The 23,816-nt window shown below is 44.4% G+C and overlaps 1 protein-coding gene across 1 annotated transcript; it reads left to right on the top strand.

Annotated features, from left to right (window-relative positions):
- Positions 1 to 16,024: 16,024 nt before the first annotated feature.
- LOC125126930 (NXPE family member 3-like) lies at positions 16,025 to 21,721 on the top strand. The gene is made up of 5 exons (XM_047779266.1): positions 16,025 to 16,033; positions 16,921 to 17,696; positions 19,501 to 19,574; positions 19,678 to 19,890; positions 20,382 to 21,721. Exons 1-5 carry the CDS (start codon positions 16,025 to 16,027, stop codon positions 20,912 to 20,914), a joined length of 1,605 nt encoding a protein of 534 aa, XP_047635222.1. The 3' UTR covers positions 20,915 to 21,721.
- Positions 21,722 to 23,816: the final 2,095 nt, after the last annotated feature.

The raw sequence follows: 23,816 nt of genomic DNA, 5'->3' as shown, positions 1-23,816 counted from the left end.
TCTCTGATTACTTATGACAGATTTTTTTTTTTCCCAGCTTTTTAGGGCCACACCCGCGGCATACGGAAGTTCCCAGGCTAGGGATCAAATTGGAGCTTCACCTGCCGGCCTACATCACAGCCACAGCATCGAGCCGCATCTGCAAACTACACCACAGTTCACGGAAACTCCGGATATTTAACTCACTGAGTGAGGCCAGGGAATGAACCCGCGTCCTCATGGGTACTAGTCGGATTCATTCTGCTGCGCTACAACAGGAACTCCAGATTTTTTCTATGTTTTAGAAATCTGGATTCCTGATTGATCTGGCACTGCTGGCTGAGTTCATCATCCTTTCCCCACATGTGGAAGTTCCCAGGCCAGGGATTGAACCTGAGCCACAGCAGCAACCCAAGCAGCTGCTGTGACAACGCTGATTCTTAACCCGCTGTGTCACAAGGGAACGCTGAGACTAAGTGGCTGAAACAAATGAAATTTATTTTCTCAGTTCTGGAGGCTAAGATCCAACATCAAGGTGCCAGCAGGGTTTGTGTCTGGTAAGGACTCTCTTCCTGGCTGGCAGACGGCCACCTTCTCACAGGTTGGAAAGACAGGTCTCCAATGTCTCTACCAGATTAGCGCCTCATTTAACCTTAATTACCTATCTGTCTACAGATAGGCTCTTTGAGGGCGAGGGCCTCAACATATGAATTTTAGGGGGACACAATTCATTCCATAACAAATGGTAAGGTGAGAACATTTCAGACAAACAAACTGATAGTGGCTTTACCAGGAGATCCTTACTAAAGAAAAAATTTAAGGCATGTACTTCAGTCAGAAATTAAATGACTTCCTATCCTTCTATCCAGATGTGAATGACTTGAACAATGAGAATCCATTTTGCTGGGGAGGGTGGAAACAGATCCAAAAAAATATTGCTGCAATTTTTGTCAAAGAGTGTTCTATGTTTTCCTCTAGAGTTTTATAAATGAAAAGATAACCTACTGAATGGGGGAAAATATTTGCAAATGATATGACCAATAAGGCAGTGATATCCAATATATATAAACAGCTCACACAGCTCAGCATCAAGAAAACAAACAACCAGAGTTCCGCTGTGGGTGCAGTGGAAACGAATCTGACTAGGAACCATAAGGTTACAGTTTTGATCCCTGGCGGATCCAATCGGACCCCTAGCCTGGGAATCTCCTCATGCTGTGGTTGCGGCCCTTAAAAAAAAAAAAAGGAAAGAAAAGGTACATGTACTCCAAGGTTCATTTCAGCACTATATACAATAGCCAAGACATGGAAACAACCTAAATGTCCATTGACAGAGGAGTGGATAAAGAAGATATGGTACACATACACAATGGAATATTACTCAGCCATTAAGAGGAAAGAAATAATGGCATTTGCAGCAACATGGATGGACCTAGAAATTATCATGCTAGTTAGTCAGACAGTGAGACACCAACATCATAAGCTATCACTTACATGTGAAATCTAAAAAAAGGGCACAATGAACTTCTTTACAGAACAGATACTGACTCACAGATTTTCACTAACTTATGGTTATCAAAGGAGACAGGTTGGGGGTGGGGCAGTGGGGTGGGGGTTTGGGATGGAAATGCTATAAAACCAGGTTGTGATGATCACAGTACAACTATAAATGTAATAAAATTCGTTGAGTAAAAAAAAAAACCAAACACTAAAAAATATTAGAAAGGGAGTTCCCGTCGTGGCGCAGTGGAAATGAATCCTACTAGGAACCATGAGGTTGCAGGTTTGATCCCTGGCCTTGCTCAGCGGGTTAAAGATCTGGTGTTGCCTTGAGCTGTGGTGTAAGCTGCAGATGCGACTCGGATCCCGTGTTGCTGTGGCTGTGGAGTAGGCTGGCGGCTACAGCTCTGATTAGACCCCTAGCCTGGGAACCTCCATATGCCACGGGTGTGGCCCTAAAAAGACAAAAACACAAAAATAGTAATAAAAATAAAAAAAGAACATTTTGACTTTTGAAGCAACATGCATGGACTTGGAGTGTGCATTACATTAAGTGAAATAAGTCGGAGAAAGACAAATACTATATGATATCATTTATATGTGGAACCTAAAAAATTCAGCAAGCTAATGAATATAACAAAAAAGAAGCAGACTCAGATATAGAGAACAAACTAGTGGTGATGGTGGGAGGGGAGCACTATAGGGGTGGAGGAATGGGAAGTACAAACTATTGGGTGTAAGCTAGGCTACAAGAATGTATTGTACAACACTGGGAATACAGCCAATATTTTGTAATAACGGTAAATGGAGTATACCTCTTAAAAATTGTATAAAAAGGAGTTCCCTTGTGGCTCAGTGAGTTAAGGACCCAACATCGTCTTTGTGAGGATTCGGGTCTTGCTCAGTGGGTTAAGGATTTGGTGTTGCTGCAAGCTGCAGTGAAGTTCGCAGATGTGGCTTGGATTGGGTGTTGCTGTGGCTATGGTGTAAGCCGCAGCTGCAGATCTGATTCAGCCCCTGGCCTGGGAACGTCCACAGGCCACAGGTGCTGCCCTAAAAAGAAAAACATTTTTTTTTAAGTATAGTTGATTTACAATGTTGTGATAATTTCTGTCACATAAAAAAGTGATTCAATTATACATGTACACACATCCATTCTCTTTCAGATTCTTTTCCCACACAGATTATCACAGAATATTGGGTAGAGTTCTCTGTGCTTTACACCAGGTCCCCATTGGCCAATCATTCCATATACCTCAGTGTGCATAAAAAGTAAAAACCGTAAAAAAAAATGTTAAATCTTTAAATGAAAAATGTTGTTGGGAAAATGGCACTGATAGACTTGCCCAACACATGGTTACCACAAATCTCAGTTTGTAACAAATGCAATATCTGCAAAGTGCAATAAAAGAAATATACCTGTACACTACCTTCTCTGCTTTCTTTCTGTTGTTTTGTTTTTTTTGTTTTTGTTTGTTTGGGGGGTTTTTTGGCTGCACCCACGGCATATGCAATTTTCCCGGCCAGGGATCAAACCTGAGCTGCTGCAGAAACAACATTGGATCCTTAACCTGTTGTGCCACAGCAGGAACTCTCCCTCTCTGCTTTCTGATTTTATTTCTGTAAGTTATTCTTTGTCTAATCAAGTGACCTGTATAATATCTTTTGTAGAGAGAATCAAAATAATGTTTTCCTTTGTGAACCCTGGATTTTGAAGTTTCTCTTTACCCCAACCTCTCTCTCTCTCTCTTTTTATTTTTGTCTTTTTAGGGCCTCACCCTCGGCATATGGAAGTTCCCAGGCTAGGGATCCAATCAGAGCTGTGGCGGCCGGCCTACACCACAGTCACAGCAACTTGGGATCCAAGACGTGTCTGCGGCCTACAGTACAGCTCACGGCAACACCAGATCCTCAACCCACTGAGCAAGGCCAGGGATTGAACCCATGTCGTCATGGACATTAGTTGGGTTCATTAACCGCTGAGCCACGATGGGAACTCCCTCCCCTAACCTCCCATTCATTTCCTGCAGCCATGGCACTTGGAATCCTTCTCCCTGCTTCCAGCTTGAGCCTCTTTTCTCCTCTTAGTGCTAAATGTTACACAGAAGACAATAAAAATTCAGAGTCAGGGAGAAAGCACTCAGTCTTCAAGCAAGAACACCACGTAACATCCCCTGCCCTTTCCCTCATCTGCTTAGGAATGGACTCAAGTCTAGTTTCCAGAAAGGAGAAAAGTATGGCCCTCTCCCAGGCCACTGCTTTGTTCTGCAGACATTAGTAGAAAATGCTCCCCAGTGAGTGGGAAGAGGAAGTTATTCTTTGTCTGGGGGTTTGGCCCATGGTGTTCTACAGTAATTAAGCACCTCTTGCTGCAAACTTATTCCCACATTTCTTCTTTACTGTTGTGTTCTCAGCCACTAACTTTATTCTGCTAAGAGCATGGCTCTCTCCTTCCTACCACAGCGATGCTCTCTCCACATCTGACCTCATTCTGGGTGTCTGGCTGGCCACAGCATCCGCATGTATAGAGATGCTGTACTTTGGCAGGACATTATCTTGTGAGTTATGACGTTGTGAGCTATGAAGAGAGGAAACAAGGCTTTGGGGACTTGGCAGAAGATGGAGAGAAAAAACAAGAAGAGTTGAGAGGTATCCTGTAAAGAGGTAAGGGGGCTTAGGCTTCAAGAAAGGAAATGTGAACACAGGCAGTGGACTCTAGGGCAGACTCAGGTAAAAGAAACACGGCAGTTAGTCTATTTGTCATGTAACCAGTATGGATTGAAATCACAATCTGGGCAAATCACCATCTTTAGTGTTGTACAGGACACAGAAAGGGTACAAGATAAGGTGATAAAGTGATATGCACAGCGCTGAACAAATAGAATGCTGGGTTCTGTCCGCAGATGGGGATATGAGCAATGTCTAAGTGGTCGGGAAGACACAAGACTCAGGTAGTCATAAAAACGAGGATTGGGTAAGGCTACAGGCTGAAGAAAATGGTCAACAGTTTAAAATAGCACTGAGAATTTGAGAAAGATAATGGTGAAAGAGACCACGGAGGTGACAGTTAACCCTGGGAGACTTGAAGGGAACTAGAGGTGGATTCATGGTTGGGAGGAAAGTGGGATGGATCTTTTATTTCTAGAAGATACGGAATATCTCCAGGATAGAATACGGGGTGTCTACCCAACAAAGCCAGTAGCCAGTGTTCTACTGGAGAATGCTCAGGGATGCAGGCCAGAGTATTTTATAATACGGTGCTATACCAATGGGCCCATAGCTGACCTCTGGTTCTGTAGCCCACCTCATGGTAGGTCTGTGTGCTCATTCTCATTCATGAATTGGGCTGAAGGGGAGAGGAAGGTAGCATTGGACAGGGGCACAGGATCCAACCACTAGGGCTCCCCTTTTGCTTGTACTGACCACTGCCTGATGTATGGCAATTTATGTAGATGGTCCTAACTACACTGTTGGCTGGGGAGCCATACACACTGATTGCCACCTAAATTCCAACAGCAACATCAGGTCTATGCACAGCAGTGACTTCATTCATCAGCTGAATAAGCTTCCCTGAGATGGCTTCCTTTGCTAGCAACCTTTTGGGGTTTGAGTTATGATATCAAATTGACTCCATCTTGGGCATCATTTTTTTTTTCTTTTTAGGGCTGTTCTTGGGGCATACGGAAGTTCCCAAGCTAGGGGTTGAATCAGAACTGCAGCTTCAGTCCTATGCCACAGCCACGACAACACTGGATCCAAGATGCATCTGTGACCTATGCCACAGCTTGCAGCAATGCCAGATCCTTAACCCACTGAGAGAGACCAGGGGTTGAAAGAATGAATGAATCAGGGATTCAAGATACTAGTTGGGTTCTTAACCTCCTGAGCCACAATGGGAACACCCCATCATTTCTAATTATGTGGCTTGATTTCTCTTCTTGGTCTGCTCTAGCCAAATGCACCTACCAAGGTCCTAAGGCTGTGTTGGGGTAAAAAAATGAAGCCTGCAACCTAGTCCCAGGAGTGAAAGGGGTCAACTGAGTGGTAGGATGTCTGGAATTTCTAAGGGAGGATGGTCTGGACTCCTGGGTTTTCCATTAGCCTCAAGAAGTAAGTGCTGAGGAGGATGTAGCTTCCTACTCAAGAAAGGACTGGAGGAGGAGGAATAAAATAGGCAGAAGCTACTTCATGAAGCTGAAGAAGAGATCGCCTGCTCTGTCCCAAGTTAAATTCTTAGTATTTGCCTTAGTTTTGTTCAGATGCTGAATAAACATGATGCTGTACTGACTGGAAGCAGATGCCTAACAGTGTGGGATGACTGGATTTATTAGAGCAGTGTGGGTGGCTTTTAGAATTTAAGGAAGTCTGTCCAACATTATAGGTACAAGGAAGAAGGGGTGGAATTTCTAAGTGATTAAACAGAGGTGAAGGAGGTGAGTAGGTGGGTGGAATTGGTGACTAAGATCGCTATGTTTCAAGAAAAGACATGAAATGGGAGTGTATTTGGAGTTTGCCAATAGCAGTTGGGGGACTGAATCTCTTTCATACACTTCTCCCTGCCTCCCATCCTTATTTGGGTGGAAGATTAAATCTGCTCAGGACACCTGAGTTGCTGCTGTGCTTTTTTTTTTTGTCTTTTGTCTTTTGTCTTTTTAGGGCTGCACCTGCCACATAGGGAGGTTCCAGGGCTAGGGGTTGAATTGGAGCTGTAGCTGCTGGCCTACACCACAACCACAACAATGCAGGATCAGAGCTGTGTCTGCGACCTACACCATGGCTCATGGCAACACTGGATCCTTAACCCCTTGAGCAAGGCCAGGGATTGAACCCAAGTCCTCATGGATACTAGTCGGGTTCATTAACCACTGAGCCACAATGGGAACTCCGTTGCTGTTCTTGCTTTGCATTTTTATGGGGTCTGCACTTGCATATCATATACCTATTCAACCCCCGCATGCACATGTTGGGATCAATAATTTGGGAAATTACAGTGGCATGGGTACATTACTCACTTGCTGTACTGGCCCCTGGCTCTTTGCTGCTCTGAATGAAAGGAGAGGCAGAAGTTAATGCAGAAGGTCAAGAGGAGTCTCAATTTATTCTCCATCTTCACCAATAGCCAGGTTGTCACTGAATCTAGCAATCTTAGCTCTTTGCCTCTCCCAGGATTCATGTTGGACAGTGGAAGCCTGGTTTTCAAGCTCCAGGCCAGGTTTCCAGTGGATACATATCTCTCTAGCTCTAGATGATCTAAAAGAGCCCTCATACCCATATACCCCATATAAGCAGTCTTCTGGGCTCTCCCTCAAATCTGCTCCTGGGCCCTCAGGTGTTTCTTCAACCCCTGCCTCAAGGCCTTGGTCCTCTCCCACTTGAGCATGGCTCCAGCCACCAAGGCAATATATGGGGTATGCCTGTCTTTGCGCCTATTTAATCTTGCTCTTCTTTGGGGTCCAGCCCCAGAGAAGGAAGAAGATAATTCCTCCATAAAAGTACACTTTTTAATTTGGGAGAGAATAGGTGTGGTAAATCCAGCTCAGCTCCTTCTCTGTGCTTTCCGGGGAAATGAGATGTCCACTAAGAGCATATATTCTTGATTGCATTCCATTATCTTTTAATTGGAGAGTTTAACCTTTTTACATTTATTGCAATGACAGTTTCTTGCTCCTTCCAACTTGTTTCAATTTCCCATTTATTGTATTCTTTTTCTTTCCCTACTTTACAATAGATGAATCCATTTTTTTTCCATTGGTTTAAACATTTTACATTTTTAGTCCTATGTTGGTTTTTGATGTTTACTTAACCCTGTTGATTTCTTAAGCTTATCAATATCTATATATTTCCCCTGAACAATACCAGTATTTTAGTGTGCTCTCACATCCCTTAGTCTTTCCCTATGCAACACCTCTAGCATGTTGATATTGCCTATAATTTAGTTATGAATATACATATTTTTCTTTTCTCATCCTTGTTTTTTAATTCTTTTTATTGAGGTTAATTTATGGTCAAACGCACAGATCTTAAGGGTATAATTAATTGGGACAAATGTGTATACCCACCACCCAATTTAAGATAAAGAACTTTCTAGAATGCCGTAAGTTTCTCTCATATCCCCTTCCAGTCAACTCCTTCCACCAGAGCCAACTGCCATTCTGATCTATCTTCTATAATTTATTAAAAGAATCATGTAAGAAGAAACTTTTGTGATTGGCTTTTTTTTTTTCACTCAACCTGATGTTTTTGAGGTTCATTTATGTTGTTGTATGTATCAACAGTTTTTTTTTCTTTTTGTTGCTGAGTGGTATCCATTTATATGAACATAGCAGACTAGCTTATCTGTTCTTCCATTAGTGGGTATTTTTTTTTCAGTTTGGGAATATTATGAATAAGGGTGCTATGACCATTCTCATGTATATTTTTGTGAGCATGAATAGAACTGCCGGATCATAACTGCTCCAAGTGTGTCCTGGAAATTTCTTCACTGGACCCCTAAACTTCTACAAAAGCCTTCTCAGCCATGGGTGATGTCAGAATTGAGGTTCTTTGGTGGGGAAAAGGGAAGAAACTCCCATTTCATCATGTTTATTACTTCACTCCTTTTGCTTTTACACTTTTATCTACCTAGGGTCTTGGTCACATACCAGATGTCTAATAAACAACTCCAAGCTTCCAAAGACCTATTCATCAGACAGTTCAAGTGGCACAAGATTGTGGTTGTGGCATCAGTCATTGCAATCTGTGTAAGTATACCCCTTCTCACTCAAGTTCCATAGAGCTTGATCCAGTTACTTACATCTAGGAGGAGGAGGCTGAAGGAACTCTTGTATTTTGGCATTCCATCTTCCTGTTTCTAATCCAGGCAGTGCCATGGTGGGACAAGTTCTTAAAGAAGGAATGAGCGCATTCTATCAGGCAGGGGTAGCTTTAGAGAAGTCAAAAACACTAGTCCAAAAGACTTTGAGCAGAAGGTAGAAACCTCAGCTGTCCGTGCTTTCTCTTTCCCTTAGCTGTTATATTTCTGCTTCAGCTTACCTGGCTCCTTTCCAGTTCTTAAAACTGAGAAGACCACTGCAACTGCTACACCTTGTCTTGAAAGTTACCCTGTTCCCCCTCCCTACCTATCTCTAGTACATATGTAGAAGTTTCCTTTCCCCCATGGTTTTGCTGGGGGAAAAAAAAGCTGACTTCTTCAAAAAGAAGCTTTACCAGGAATAAATAGAAGGGACAAAAAGTAAAAACAACAACTACAAAAAAAAAAAAAAAACCCCACAAAGATATAAATCTCTGTATTTACAAAGGACAAATCACTTATGTTAAGCTAGTTAACAACTGTCTTCAAACCGAAATGTCTTAACAGCTCCTTTTTCCGGGCATTAGCTTAGACTGTTCACCATTTAGCCTGGGATATGTTTACATTGTTGCTGTGACTCATCCTGGTGAAAATGAGAATCTTTTCTTGAACATCCTCTCTTGTTTTCTAGTCCAACTCAGATCTTTATCAGAGAATAGGCAATAGGAAATCAGTAGAGAAGTGCTGTCTCAGAATAGAGGCTGTATCTGAGGGATAAGACCCTGTGTGAGGAAGAGATTATTCCAAGGGACAGCATTTCCTGATACGACTGTAGGGCTATACACCCTTAGGCCACCTGGTTTGTGTTATCCTGCAACCCTCTTGTAAAATCCCAGTGCACCTAGGACCTGCCCTCAGACCTCTTCACTTTCTCCCTGTCAACCAGGTGGTTCCATACTGAAGTGAAATTCAATTTCTTCACCTACTGTCTTATACCTTTTAGAATCCAAGACTTGCCGGGTTTTTGGTCATGACTATCTGCCTCTTAACAAAAATATCTTCTCTATCTCTCTGTCTCTCTCTTCTTTCCTTCTCTCTCCCACCCTTTTCTCTCTCTTCAATGAAAATGATGACATCCTTAAAGATGACTTACCTGAAATCTCTATTAATCACACATCACCTTGAACTATAAGCACCTATTTCCTGTCTGTTACCTTTTGGCAGGGCCACTTCCTATTCAGCTCTGTATGGTCAGTGCTTAGCATATAGTAGGAGCTCATTACATATTAGCTAGAGCTAATTGAATGGAGAAAGGGAATGAACATATGTCAAAATACCTAGTGAGTGCTAGGAGATTTATAGTATGATTTCCTTCTCTCAAGCTTGAATAATATATAGGTGTGTCTACCACTAGTTGCTTTTTTTTTCTGAGACTAATTCCTAGGTTGTATAGCACTTTAAAAGGTATTTTCTGAATGGTTAACAGTAGAGAAATAGTACCTAAATACATTAAGAATAACAGATCTACAGAATGAAGAACAGGATCTCTTTAGGAAACAGACCTCCTATCCTTCCTAAATAAGTCAGTCAAAAAGCCATTTGGTCAGGATTGAGTAAGAGAAGTAGATAAATGGAACTGAATAGGAGTTTACAGACCCAGTTTCCAACAAGCAATTCTCAGACACCAGCAGGATGTCTAAGAATTCAACTCAGTTCTGATACGACCTACTTAGAGATAAAATTAGATTCCACAGGTAAATGGCTCGGTCCCATAAGACCACCCTCCACTTGAGATGCCAGTCATACCTACCAACTACAAACTGAATGCCCTCCTTGGGTTCAATTAATTTGCTAGAATGGCTCACAGAACTCAGGAAAATCCATTTACTCACTAGATTACCTATTTATTATAAAAAGATATTAAAGGACACAAATCAATAACCAGAAGAAGATATGGACAAGGTGAGGTCCCATAAAAAGGAGCTTCTGTCCTCATGGAGCTTGGGATCCCACATCACAGTATATGGAAGTGTTTTGATTCTCCAAAGTAGATTTCTGAAAAAGGACCAAAAAGCTGTCCTTTTGGGTTTTTTTTTTTTTAGGCCCACACCCACGGCACATGGAGCTTCCCAGGCTAGGGGTCAAATTGGAGCTGCAGCTGCCGAGGCCTACACCACAGCCACAGCCACACTGGATCCGAGCCGCATCTTCAACCTACACCACAGCTCTCAGCAATGCCGGATTCTTAAGCCACTGAGAAAGACCAGGGATAGAACCCACAACCTCATGGTCTCATGGTTCCTAGTGGGATTTGTTTCTGCTGCACCACAGCGGGAACTCCTGTCCTTTTTTTTTTTTTGTGGAGTCTTTATAACACAGTCATGATTGATTAAGCCATTGGTCAATGGTGGCTAAGACACCCCACCCTCTAATCAGGTGGTTGGTTCTCCTGGCAACCAGCCCCCATCCTTATGTGCTTCCTTTATCATTCTCAACAGGAACTTACAAAGGTTTGGGGAGCTGTGAGCTCCCAAACATACATACATACATATATATCATATGTACGTATGTGTGCGCATATTTATAAATATATAAGTTTATGTATGTTTTATAAGTCACATCACAGTTCATATAGTAGAGATTGGAGATATGGAGGCAATCAAGAAGGGTGGCAGCTGCGGAAGAGAAGGAAAGACTGGGAAATTGGTTTCATACAGCAAGCACAGCAAGTAAGTAACTGCATTAAGGATAATGAGAAGCCAGTTTCTCATTGTTGAAGGAGTTACAATTATGGAAAGGAGAAGACTAGAAAAGAACCTGAGGTGTTTGGTGAGAATTTCAGAGATAAAGGGAGTTATTTCATAACATTAAAAGCATCAGTTCATCAAGAGGACATAAAAAATCTAACTGTATATGCTCCTAATAACAGTTTCAAAAACCGTGAAGTAAAAAACTTAAAGAATTTCAAAGAAAAGTAGACATATTCACAATTATAGTCAGATTTCTGAACCCCTCTATCAATAATTGAAAGTACAAGTTGACAGAAAACAATTTTATGTATAGAAGACTAGAACAACAGACTCAACCAACTTGACCCAATTTACATTTATAGAACACGCCACACAACGGCAGTGGAGTAAATATTCTTTTCAAGTACACATGGAACATTCACCAAAATAGATTGTATTCTGGATCATAAAATTTATCATTTGATGAATTTAAAATGTTTCAAATAATACAAAGTTGTGTTCTTTGGCCACTATTGAAATATATTAAAAATCAATAACAGACAGATTTCTAAAAAAATTCTCAAATATTTGGAAACTAAATAACACACTTCTTAATGGCCCAGTGGGTCAAAGGGGAAATCTGAAAGGAAATTAGAAGGTATTCTGAATGGAAGGAAAAATTAAACCAGACCTATAAAAATTGGTGGGAATGTTCAAGAGGGAAATGTATAGCATTAAATGTTTTGTCAGAAAAGAAGATCTCAGATCAATGAACTGTTTTCTACCTTGGGAAACTAAAAAAAAAGAAGTGCAAATTAAACCTTACATAAGTAGAAGAAAATAAATATCAGAGCGGAAATAAACAGAAAATAGAAAAATACAGATAATCAATTAATTGAAAGCTGGTTCTATAAGATCAGTACGTTGATTAGCGCCTAGACAAATCAATCAAGATAAAAGAACAAAAACACAAATTAACAATATCAGGAATGCAAGAGGTGTCATCAATACATATTCTACAGATATTAAATTAATAATGAGATACCATGAACAACTTTAAGCCAATAAACTCTACAACTCTGACATAATTGCCAAGTTTCTTTAAAGACAAAAACAGTAAAACAAAAAATGACTCAAAAAGAAAGACACAACATGAATAGGTCTATATCTATTGTGGAAATTGAATTTGTAGTTTAAAAAAATCTTCCTGGGAAATGCATCATTACCAAGATTCAAACATCAAATAAGTATAGTTCACCATGTTAAAAGCCTCAGAAAGAAAGAAATGGTTATCTCAATAGATGCTGAAAAAGCACTTGATAAATCTCAATATCTGTTCATGATTAAAAGTCTTAGCAAACTGGAAATAGAAGATAACTTAAGCTAATGTAGGAAATCTGCTTAATCATACTTAGTGGTGAAGACTGAAGCTTTCCCCCAAGTCAGGAGCACAGCGAGGATGTCTGTCCTCAACATGGTACTGGAGGTCTGCCAGGGAGATAAGGCGAGGGGAAAAAAAGCATAGTTTGGAAAGGAAATGATATTTTCTATTCACAGAAGAAATTATTTCCTATGTAGAAACCCCCAAGAAACCTACAAAAAAGCTCCAGGAATTAATAGGTTTAGCCCTTAATGTGCTACTTCTGGACATCTTGTTATGTGAGAAAAATAAGACCATCATTTGCAAGCCACCATGTGTTGGGTTTTCCATAATTTGCAGCAAAACTGTTTCTAGATCATATAATTAGCATAGCTGAGCATTCTTTTTGTTTGTTATTTTTATAGTTCCCTTTCTGTAAATTGCCTGTTGGTTTACTTTGCCTATTTTTCTTTTGGACGCTGCCTTTTTCATGTTGGCTTGTGGCCAATCCTGTTTTCTGGATATTCATCCTTTGTTTATCATATGTGTTGCAAATATTCCATCAGTTCTAAGATGTTCATCTTTTCACATTTGAACATCTCTGAAATCGAGATGTGTCTTCTAAATTATGGTAGCTCACACTGCAGTCAGCTGGGGGCAGAGGTTATGACGTGAGGCATATCCGCCAAAACGCCAGTGAAGCAAACACCCCTTCCAAGGCCCTGTGTGGGGCACTAGCAATGTCACGTGCGCTTACAAAATGTGCAACAGTAAAATATTTTGACCTCAATCTGTGAAGGTCATGTATCTTTTTATTACAACTTCCTCCATGTCAGGTGATGTTAGACTGGTCACAGACTGTTTTTAGAGCCTGATGAGGGAAATTTGAGTTAAGGAACATTTAGTTCTGATTTAATATGGTTTTCAGTTATTTCTCTGTGTAGTTACAGCTAAATGTCTCAGTGCAGGAATCGCTTTCAGGAATACTCCTACCCCCACTATAGAACCCAGCATCAAGGCAAGAAGAGACAGCCAGAGGTCCTATCACGATATGACTGTTTCCTATGACACCCAGCACCAGATGTATGTGGGCAGTGTAGGAGAAACAAGGTTTGAAATAGCTTTTCCCTTCTTATCTCAAGAAGATTGATGGGTTGTCACACACTGAATCCATATTGCAGGTGGAAATAAAATAGAGGCATCACTAGCTTCATTGGTCCTTTTCATTAGTGAGTAAAAGCTGTCCCTGATATTTCTCATCAAACCCTTTCCTCCTAGCTTATTAGAACTGAGAAACTCCCCAAAAGACTGAGAATGTGTGGGATGTGAGGGTCACGATTGGCTGAGACCAATAACAATACACATCATGATAACAGTGTATCACCGTTGGCTACATTCTGCCCCCAAAGAAAATGGGATCTTGGATAGACAACCAGCAGTGTCTGTTACAGGCACCCTCCTCAAGTCTAGACCTCCAACGATCCGCCTGCAGGACCACCTGGATCTGCACAGGAGACACACTTCTACAGAATCACTGTCTCGCATAACACCAACCTTGAGAGTTCTGAGATGGTGAAGAGAGAGGAGGACAAGGAGGAGCCCCAGAGTCATCAGGACTCTCAACTATCACTGCCACACACACAGAGTTGGAAAATGATAGCAAATTTCCACCCTTCAAGCAGTTAGCCCAGAAAACAATGTTCCCAGAACCTGGTCCTTAATACAGCCAAGTCTCTGGTTCTGCCAAAGACCAGAGCTGAACTTCAGAGGTAGCTGAAGTCAAGTGAGGAGGCAAAGAGAAAAGCTTCTCAGGTTCAGCCTTAACTGATCACCAGGTGGTCTACACTGCTTGTCTGAAGTCTACAACCTATGGACCTAAAGTTCATTGGGGAATTTCTCCCACAGACAGTGATCGCGTCCTGAGGGTACAGTAGCAGAGGAAATCCACCTCTGTCTACTGCCTCCTTTCCCAGGGAACGGGGTGCGGGACATTGCCTTCTTTCTGAAAATGTGGAAATGGGCAATAACAAAACCTAATCATCAGATCTTACTCAAGAGGCCCATCTTTCCCATGTCATGTCGGTTTAAAACATCTGAATTTCCTGTTTCCCGTCAAGTTCTGTGGTTCAGACGTTCAGCTGCTGTGTAAAGTGTGGCACAATAGTGAGAACTATATTACCATATCTTTTTTTTTTTCCTTTTTAGGGCTGCATACGCGGCATATCGAAGTTCCCAGGCTAGGGGTCAAATCAGAGCTGTAGCTGCTGGTCTACACCACAGCCACAGCAATGCTGGATACTTAACCCACTGAACAAGCCGAGGGATCGAATCTGTATCCTCATGGATATTCGTCAGTTTCGTTAACTGATGAGCCACAAGGGGAACTCCCTATATTATCGTTATCTTGTTTACAGACATCTTCTGTGCCCTGTTCAAAGGCTGTAGCCTCTGCTTCTTGCACAGAATTGCTTTGGCCCGTGAAATATGCCTCCTGGCAGGGGTGGGGAGCATGTGTATGGCAGAAGGTGGGCCATGCCTCTCCGCCCCATGTTGGTTTCACCTTCTGCAGATTCCTGAACTGGATCTTGTAGCTCCAAGGTTCTTGCCTCACTTTAGAAATATGCTCCCACTCTCCCCTACTAATTCAAATCTAGGTAAGGTTCCCAATGGAAAAAGGGGGAAGACCATGTCCAGGTCCCGTCAGAGAGGAGTGGTCAATGACTTACAAACAGGTGTTGTTGGGTGGGATTTTTAAAAGCTATTTTGATGCTCTGCCTTTCCTCCTTCCTGCCATCCTAAAAGCGAATATGATGGTTGGAGCTCCAGCAGCCTCTTTGGGACCATGAGGGAGATACCAAGAGAATCACAGAGACCCTGCCCTGACATCATTAAGACATCGAACCAAGGCCACCAACTGTCTCCTTCTAGACACTCACTTTGAGAAAAATAAACTTTTTTTTGCTAATGCCCCTGAAGTTAGTATCAATCAGCCAAAACAATTCCTAACTAACACATACGCTTTTCCTCTGCTTTTGAGTTTTCTAGTAATTGAGTAACTTGTGTTATTTCTTAATATGTCTCTCTATTGTTCCCTGATCATTTCAGAAAGCTTCAACTAAGCTTCCAAAATTTTAACATGCAAGATCAGTCCATTTTCCTCTCCTTCATTATAACCTTCACATGTCATCTTTTTCTTTGCATTCCTTTGTAATAAATCCTAATCTCCCTCTGGACAGACGAACTCCCTCAAGCTGACCTGGGTGGAGGTAATATACTCCAAAGCAAAATCAAGCAAACAAAACAAAACAAAAAAACCCATATGCCCTCACAGAACAAACAGATGCTGGGTAGATAAACGCTAGAGACCATCAAATGCTGATGGGCCATCAAACTGGATTAGCTTCCTTCCCCAGAAAGAACTGCTAAGCATTTGTGCTGTGCTTTCAAATCATGTTTGTTTCCCATGATCCAAGGCCCTCTTAGGCTTGTGCTTACCTGAGACTTGGATTTTTGTTGGGAGCTAGAAAGAGCTGGAGCCACAGCCCATTCCCTCCTGAGCCCCTTCCATCTACATGTCTCTCTCCTGCCTCTTGTACAGGGAAACGCCAGGACCCCATGTGCCTAGTTCCATAGACTCTAGCTCCTGCTTCTGCTTGTGAATGCGCGATGGAGATGGTAGAGGTCGGCTGTAGAAAGAGGAAACAGGAAGGAACAGGGGGATTTACTCTGAGTTTGGGAGTCCATGCAGAGAAGGACTTGTAAACGGTGGGGAGGGCTACAGACGTGGGTGTGTCCAAGCCTGGACCCCCTTCCTCTGGTGGCAGGAAGTGTGTGTGCATTTGGGTAAGCCGATGGGGCAGAAGCTAGCAGGGACAGAGGAGGGGTGGAGAGAGATACTATTTGTTCGTCGTGGGAATTTTAGCAAAACTCACAAACATATGGTTTTAAACACACGGTGGTAAGGGGGAGAAGGGCAAGGTAGGGGTGGGGGCTTAAGAGGTACGAACTACTCTGTTTAAAATAAATAAGCTACAAGGATGTATTACATACCACAGGGAATATAGCCAATATTTTACAATAACTATTTTTTTCTTTTTTTTAGAGCTGCACCTGCAGCATATGGAAGTTCCTGGGCTAACGGCCCATTTGGAGCTGCAGCTGTCTGCCTATGCCACAGCCACAGCCACGCCAGATCCCAGCTGCATCTGTGACCTACACGGAAGCTTGTGGCAATGCCAGATGCTTAACCTACTGAGCAAGGCCAGGGATCGAACCCACATCCTCATGGAAACTAGTTGGGGTCTTAACCTGCTGAGGCACAGTGGGAACTCAACAATCACTTTAAACAAAGTATAATCTATAAAAATACTAATCACATTATCTACCTGAAACTAATATTATAAAACAACTGGACTTCAATAAAAAATACAAAATAAACACGAGTGGTGTCTGCAGGTGTGTGTGGTGGTGGCTCAGACTCCAGCTTTGGGACGGAAGCAGCCTGAGGCAGCGCAAGCGGATTGCTACCAGATAAGTTTGGTGAATTGAGAACTTCTTCCCAGAAGAAGGATGGAGAGACACAAACCACTGACGGGTTCTTTTTTCTCTGTGCGCAGATCTACCTCAGGGTTTCCTGGCCTGACAGCGCAGTCCCTCCACCCCCAGGGCCCCGCCCTGCCGCCAAGTGCTCCAGCTCTCTCCCCCAGGAGCTCTCGGACTTGACCCACCTTCTGCGCTGGCCTCTGACCCCAGGAGATGGGGGAGACCTTTCGGCCTCCACCAGCCCCCAGACTTCTACCTACCACCTGAGGCATCCTGCCCAGACCAGCTACCCCCTGGGAGGCTACCTAGAGGCCGTCCTTATTGCCAGAGACCACCAGGGCAGATGCAAGAGCCACGGAGGGGATCTGTTTCGGGCCCAGCTGCTGGGTCCTGACTTGAAGGCAGGGGTCCCTGGAGACGTCAAGGACCTGGAGAACGGCACCTACCTGCTGACCTTTCCACTGCTCTGGGCAGGGCAGGCCCAGGTGCAGGTGCGGCTGATCCATTCCAGCGAGGCAGTTGGGGTTCTCCGGGGGATCTGGAGAGACCAATGGGCCACCATTGATTTCACGGGCTATTTCCGGGGACCCACAGGACATGAGGAAACTGTGACTTGCAATGTTAACCCCCTGTTGATTGGGAAGGAGGAGTCCACCTGTCACTACAGGGATGAAGATTCGGGGGAGCTCTGGTTCTGCGCTCAACCCCCCACCCTGCCCTGTGACTCACTGGTAGGACATTCAAGTGGACGCTACTGGAACGTGACCACACCACACGAGGAGGCCCTGCTGGCACGGTAAGAGACCCAGCATCGTCTGGGATGCCCGCCCCAACCCCTGAATCCAGATCCCTGCAATTTTTCTGCCTGAGCCTCTATCCTTATCATTCCCCCTGTTCATGTCTATTAAACATGTTTCCCGAGCACCTTCTATCTGCCGGGTTTCACACTAAGCACTGACGACATTTACGTCATAGCTGACATCCCTGCCCTCTGCAAGTCTTCAGCATGGGGGCACATGGCCATTTAGAACATACACTGTAGGGTGGGCATCCCTGCGGCACATGCCGAGTGGTTTGCAGACACGGAGAAAAGGCACCCCACCTGGTGTACGATGGTCAGGGCAGGTCATCAAAGGTCCATAAAACTCTGGCCAAAGAGAAGCGTCCCAGTCCCTCCGCTGTACTCACAACCCCTGTAAGGAGAGATGTCAATTTAGAAATCACCAGCATATGTGGTCAGGCGGTAGGGTGGACGGATGTGACCCCGCTGAGTGAGAAGCGAGCAGAGGTGCAGCCTAGAAACCAAGCAAAATCCAGGCTGAGAATTCTCCTTAGTCCCAGGGAAGCAAGAATGGGAACGAGGGGGAGGACAGAGGGAAACTGGACTGGCTGCTAGTGAGCCCTGCTTACTGGCCTTGAGATCAGAGGCAAGGCTGGGCCAGAGAGACCCCAGGACGAGGAAAAGACAATAAACAGTAAGTAAATGACATAGGATGTTAGAAACAGATGCGCTATGGAAAGATCTTAAGTACAGAGGCGGTGAGGACTCGGAGTGTGCAGAGACTTGCAATAACGAGGCTGGGGAGAGGCGGCTTGCAAAGGGGGCTCTCAGGAGAGTGAAGTGTCGTGGCAACCAGACAAAGGGCATGTCTCAGGGAGGAGGGAGCAACCGCTGGGCTGATGCAGGGATGACAAGGACTGAGGAGTGACGCTGGTCGTTGCCAGTTCTGGTGGGAGTGAGGGTCCAACTGCAGTGAGCTTGGTGAGACCAACAGGAAAATTAGTACTTCTTGCAAAAGGCTCCAAGCGCCTTCTTGTATTAATTGTATTTTTAATTTTCTGTATTTGGTGAGGCTTTGCCATCTTGGGGCCTTGTGGGACTGCCCCTCCCAGGACTAGCTGACTCCCAGGGAGAGCAAAAAGCTTGCCTTGAGCATAACTTTGATATGCAACCCACCCCCTACCCTGAGGCCACCGTGCCTCCTTTTATCAGGATCTTGCAGCTGCTCCAAATCACCCCTGAGCCAGGGACTGGACAGCTAAAGACCATCTCTCTAGCCCAGAGCTCACAGAAATTATGCAAACTATCCCACCTAAGCCTGCTCGCTGCTTACCCACCCTTGCCCCTTGCTTTCAATGAAAACCCACTAACAGCTTTCATCCCTTTATTTATGTACCACCCCCCTGCTCTTTATGCCTCCTGACTAACCCTGGTGTTTCCCCAGGTGGCCGTGCGTGAACTGCAGGTCCCCACCTCTTGGGAACTGTGAGTGACATACTGTCTTTTCAATGGCAACCATCTCCTGATTGGTTGGCCTCACCATATCTGAACAAAAACAAAGTCCTGAGTACATTTTTAAACAAATTGTGCTTTCTTCACTGATCATATCCTTGAGGCCGGGAAATTCAAAGAACCTAGATTCCTGAACTCCAGCTTCCAATCCCTCCCTGAGCCCCTACCTCACTGTCTCCCAGGAGCCCTGACACTGGACAGATGCCCTTGGCATTGAGACTGCCTTTCCTCCAAGAAGCCCCATTCACCTCAGTCCAGGATTCCTTCTCATCACACGTTTCCCCCTTGTCCGTGGGTTTCTTTTCAGGAATGTGACAGACAAGGCCCTCCACCAGGGTATTTCTCCAATCTGGGTGGCCGAGGAGAGCAACCGGAGTCTGGGTAAGTGATGCTGGGACTGGCAGGAAAGGCAGCCCTTAGGCCATATTGTGGCTTTAGCCTCATATACCCACTGACTGTTTTGCTTACAAACAATTGCTTACAGTTCTGTCCCCTCGACAACCATGCCGCCCTGGGATCCCAGGCCCAAAGCCCTCTGGATTCTTCCACCAAAACACGTGGCACTCCCTGTCCTGCTCCAGCCGCTCCTTCTCCACTGCTGACAGCATCTTGGGCTGCCTGGCTGGCCGCATCATCCACATGATGGGGGACTCCACGCTCCGGCAGTGGTGGGAGTATCTGTGTGACATCGTGCCCTGTGAGTGGCTGTGATGGGACAGGGCAAGACAGGTTTTGCTCTCCCTAATCTAGCATATTGCCAGTGACCTCCTAGTTACCAAGTCTGGAGACCCAGTCTCAGGGCGCAGCCTCCCCAGCCCCTGTAGCATTTCGTCTCATTGGTCTTCCTTTGGAAACCGGCTCCTTTCTTGGCAGGGCATTGTCACTTTCTGCAGCCTCCTTTCTGACTCACCTCTTCAGCTTGGAATAATGTAGCATTACCCAAGGCAAGAAGGGAAGCTTTCAGAAGAGGCCCACCAGCACGCGGAAATCAAAGCCGCAGAGAATTACAAGAGAAACAAATGGACAGTAGAGAGATTCTTGGCAACCTTGAAAACTTGAGTGGGGAGCAGGCTTAGGATTTAGGGGGAAGCTTTATGTCCCGGGAGAGGAGGCAATTTTTATTTCATTCAAGAGGGTGGCACACGGTCCCATATTAAGCCCTAAGCCTTCTCTCTCGCCCTCGCACAGCCCTGACGCCGGTGGATCTACACACCACGCATCAGACGGGGCCCCTGCTGGCCGTGGACGCCTCGCGGGGCATCGTGCTGCAGTGGCGCGCACACCGCTGGCCGCTGCGCTCCCTCCGCACACCGGTGGCCTCCCTGCACTCTGTGGTCCGGGAACTGGGGGGCCTGGCTGGGGGCCCCCATACCGTGGTGGTGCTGAGCCTGGGCGCTCACTTCACCACCTTCCCTCCGACCATCTTTGTGCAGCGACTGGCGGGGATCCGGGCAGCCGTGGCTTCGCTGCTGACCCGGGAGCCCCGCACTCTTGTGGTCATCAAACTGGCCAACACCGGCTACAAGTCCGTCTACGGCAGCGACTGGTTCACCCTCCAGGTGAACCGGCTCCTCCAAGCCGCCTTTGCAGACCTCCGCGTGGCCTTTGTGGATGCCTGGGAAATGACCTCCAGCCTGGCGCTGCCTGACAGCATCCACCCAGGGAAGCACATTGTCCGAAGCGAGGTGGATTTCCTGCTCTCCTATGTCTGCCCCACCTGAGGGTCCTGCCCATCCTGGGGCTCTGGATGGAGAAGCAGGTGTGATGGTCAAGCCTAGGAGCCCTGCCCCTCAGCTGTGTGCAGCCTTCTCTTACCTCCTTCTAATGCACAGGTCCTCATGTCCACAAGTAAGAACTAGAACATGAGTGGTGGCGGGACAGGGAAGCCCGGCGGTCGGCCAGTTCATCTTAAGAGCTTTCGTCCCCACCTAGAAAAGTTGGCTGAACTGATGAATCATTGGGACAGAGCCAGCAACACCTACTCCATCCATGCATGTGAGTGAGGATTGTGCTCTTGGGTGCTGGGCTCTCTGTTTAGAGTGTCAAGGAGCCCTGCAAAGATTTAAGCGATGAATCCATTTCAGTTCATCAGAGCCACCCAAGTGGAAAGCCTGACTCTCTGTATGGACTGATTTGTAAAATAAAAATGTCTTCTAATTTTAAAAAGCAAAACATGCTCTTTGTAGAAAGTTGGAAAAAGTACCCCCAAATGAACAAAGAAGTCTTTGTCATCCAGAGAATGAACTGATATGCTTCACTGGGGTGAATGAAGAGCCGGAACACAGACTTGCTTTTTGGTGTGAGGATGTTAGAGCTAATAAAAAGATTGGTTATTTTCCTTACAGGGAATCCACAGATGATGTTTTGATAACCCTTGTCTCACCAGTGAACCATACAGCCCCTATTTACAAATAGATATGGCTGAAATATTGGAGAAATCATGTTACAGAGACATCTCTATGGTGTACTGACTCCTGTTGCTTGCCTAAGCATTAAAGCATAGGTGTTTTATAACACTGGAGAAAGAAACAAAGAAAAGGAGAAATGCAAAGGATACCCCCCCCTTTTTTTTGTCTTTTTAGGGCCATACCTGGGGCATATGGAGGTACCCAGGCTAGGGGTCAAATGGAAACTGTAGCCCCTGGCCTATGCCACTGCAACCCAGGACCTGAGCTGTGTCTGCCACCTACGGCACAGCTCACCACAATGCCAGAAGGGATCCCCCATTTTTATATCCACTTAATTTCTGCTGTGAAGCTACTGCGTCCATATTTCCCCGACGTGAATCTGACTAAGGATGATCAGCGCTGCCTGAGAACCTGTCCTGTGGTGATTCTAGGCATTGCCAGGCCTCCAGCGAATCCTGGGCAAAGCAAATGAAACCCTGACCACAGAAATGTTTTTAGAAAATCTGTGTGCACGGGATAGCTAGGAATTTTTCTTCTTGTTACATAAATGGTACAGAAGGGAACAGTTCATGAATCACAAATTAATTATATTAGGGAAAATTACATTTTCACAATCAAGTATGGTTATGTTTCCTTTGCGACTTGCTTATTTCTGTTCTAATTATTATGTTCCTTCTTTCAGATCAACTTGTAAATACATCTTTTTATTTTCTGTAAGATGAACTTAGTGTGTTATGGAAGTTATAATCTAAATAAAGTCTGCAAGTGAAGCCACCACCCCTCTCCAACCCTGCACTTGGTGAAAAAGTCACATTTCCCAGACTTTTTTGCCACTAGGGATTGCCACGTGACACACTTCCAACCAATAACATACGTAAGCTGACATCCCGGAGCTGGGCTTCAGGCAAGTTCTTTTAGCAGGCAGAGAGCCCATTTCTCTTTCTCAACCTCCTAAAATGCAGCTATGGTGCTGGGAGGAGCAGACATCTTGTGACCATAGGAAAGGAAGCAATGCTAAATTGGTTGAAAGGAAAAGATACAGGGAGCCAGGGTTTCCACTGGTGCCACAGATCTGTGGTGCACGTCAGTCCCACTCCCAGGCTGCCTACCTCCAGACTCCTCCTTATGTGACACAGACAACTCTTTTTGAATTTGTTTAAGCTCCTGGGTTCTGTTGCTGTACGTCAAAGCTGAACCCATCATATTTCACACAATCATGGATCTTTCAGCTTCTCATTCAAACCATTTTTCTTTCACTTGTTTGAAAGCTATATTACATGCATACCAAAAAGTTTGACTCAAAACATCCAGCATCAGGGCATCACTGGTAAAGTCACTGAATTTAAAGGTAAAGAAAGAATCCTTTGGGCATTTCAGCAAAACAGATTTAAGTCAATCTATAAGAAAATTTTAGGTTGATGTAGATTAATAACATCCAACGCTGGAAGACAATGAATAATGCTTGCAACACCTGCAAACGAAACTCAACAAAAACACCCAAGAATTTTACGCTCAACTAAGGTATTACACGGCTATAAAGGCAACAAACTTTTCCAACATGTAATAATACAGGAAATAGAGCTGACTTTCTAAAAGAACAACAAAAGTCAAACTTCAGTCAAATAAGAGATTACTGATATGATCCAGCGATTCCACTTCTGGGTATTTATCCCAAGGAAAGGAAAACAATAACTCAAAAAGGTGTCAACCCTACACTCATTACAGCATTATTTATAATGGCCAAGACATGGAAGCAGCCTAAGGGTCCATCAGTAGATGAATAAAGAAAAAAGGCTGTAGGAATTCCTGTTGTGGCACAGTGGAAACAAATACCATGGTTACTAGGAACCATGAGGTTGTGGGTTCAATCCCTGGCCTTGCTCAGTGGGTTAAGGATCTGGTGTTGCAATGAGCTGCAGTGTAGGTCGCAGATGTGGCTTAGATCTGGCATTGCTGTGGCTGTGGTGTAGGCCGGCAGCTGCAGCTCCGATTAGACCCGTAGCCTGGGAATCTCCAAATGCCTTGGTTGCGGCCCTTAAAAAAAAAAAAAAAAGACAAAAGAAAAGAAAAGAAGCTATAAATACACAATGGAACATTATTACTCTGTAAAACTGAAAGAAACTTTGCCATTTGTGGCAATGCAAATAGACTTTGACAGCCTTATGCTAAATGAAATGAGTCAGAGAAAGAAATTATTGTATGATCTCACATATAG

This window comes from Phacochoerus africanus, chromosome 5 (genome assembly GCF_016906955.1).
Source record: "Phacochoerus africanus isolate WHEZ1 chromosome 5, ROS_Pafr_v1, whole genome shotgun sequence".
In the NCBI taxonomy this organism is placed as follows: Eukaryota; Metazoa; Chordata; class Mammalia; order Artiodactyla; family Suidae; genus Phacochoerus; species Phacochoerus africanus.
Note: the sequence above shows the minus strand (reverse complement) of the source record. Positions and strands in the feature narration are given on the sequence as shown.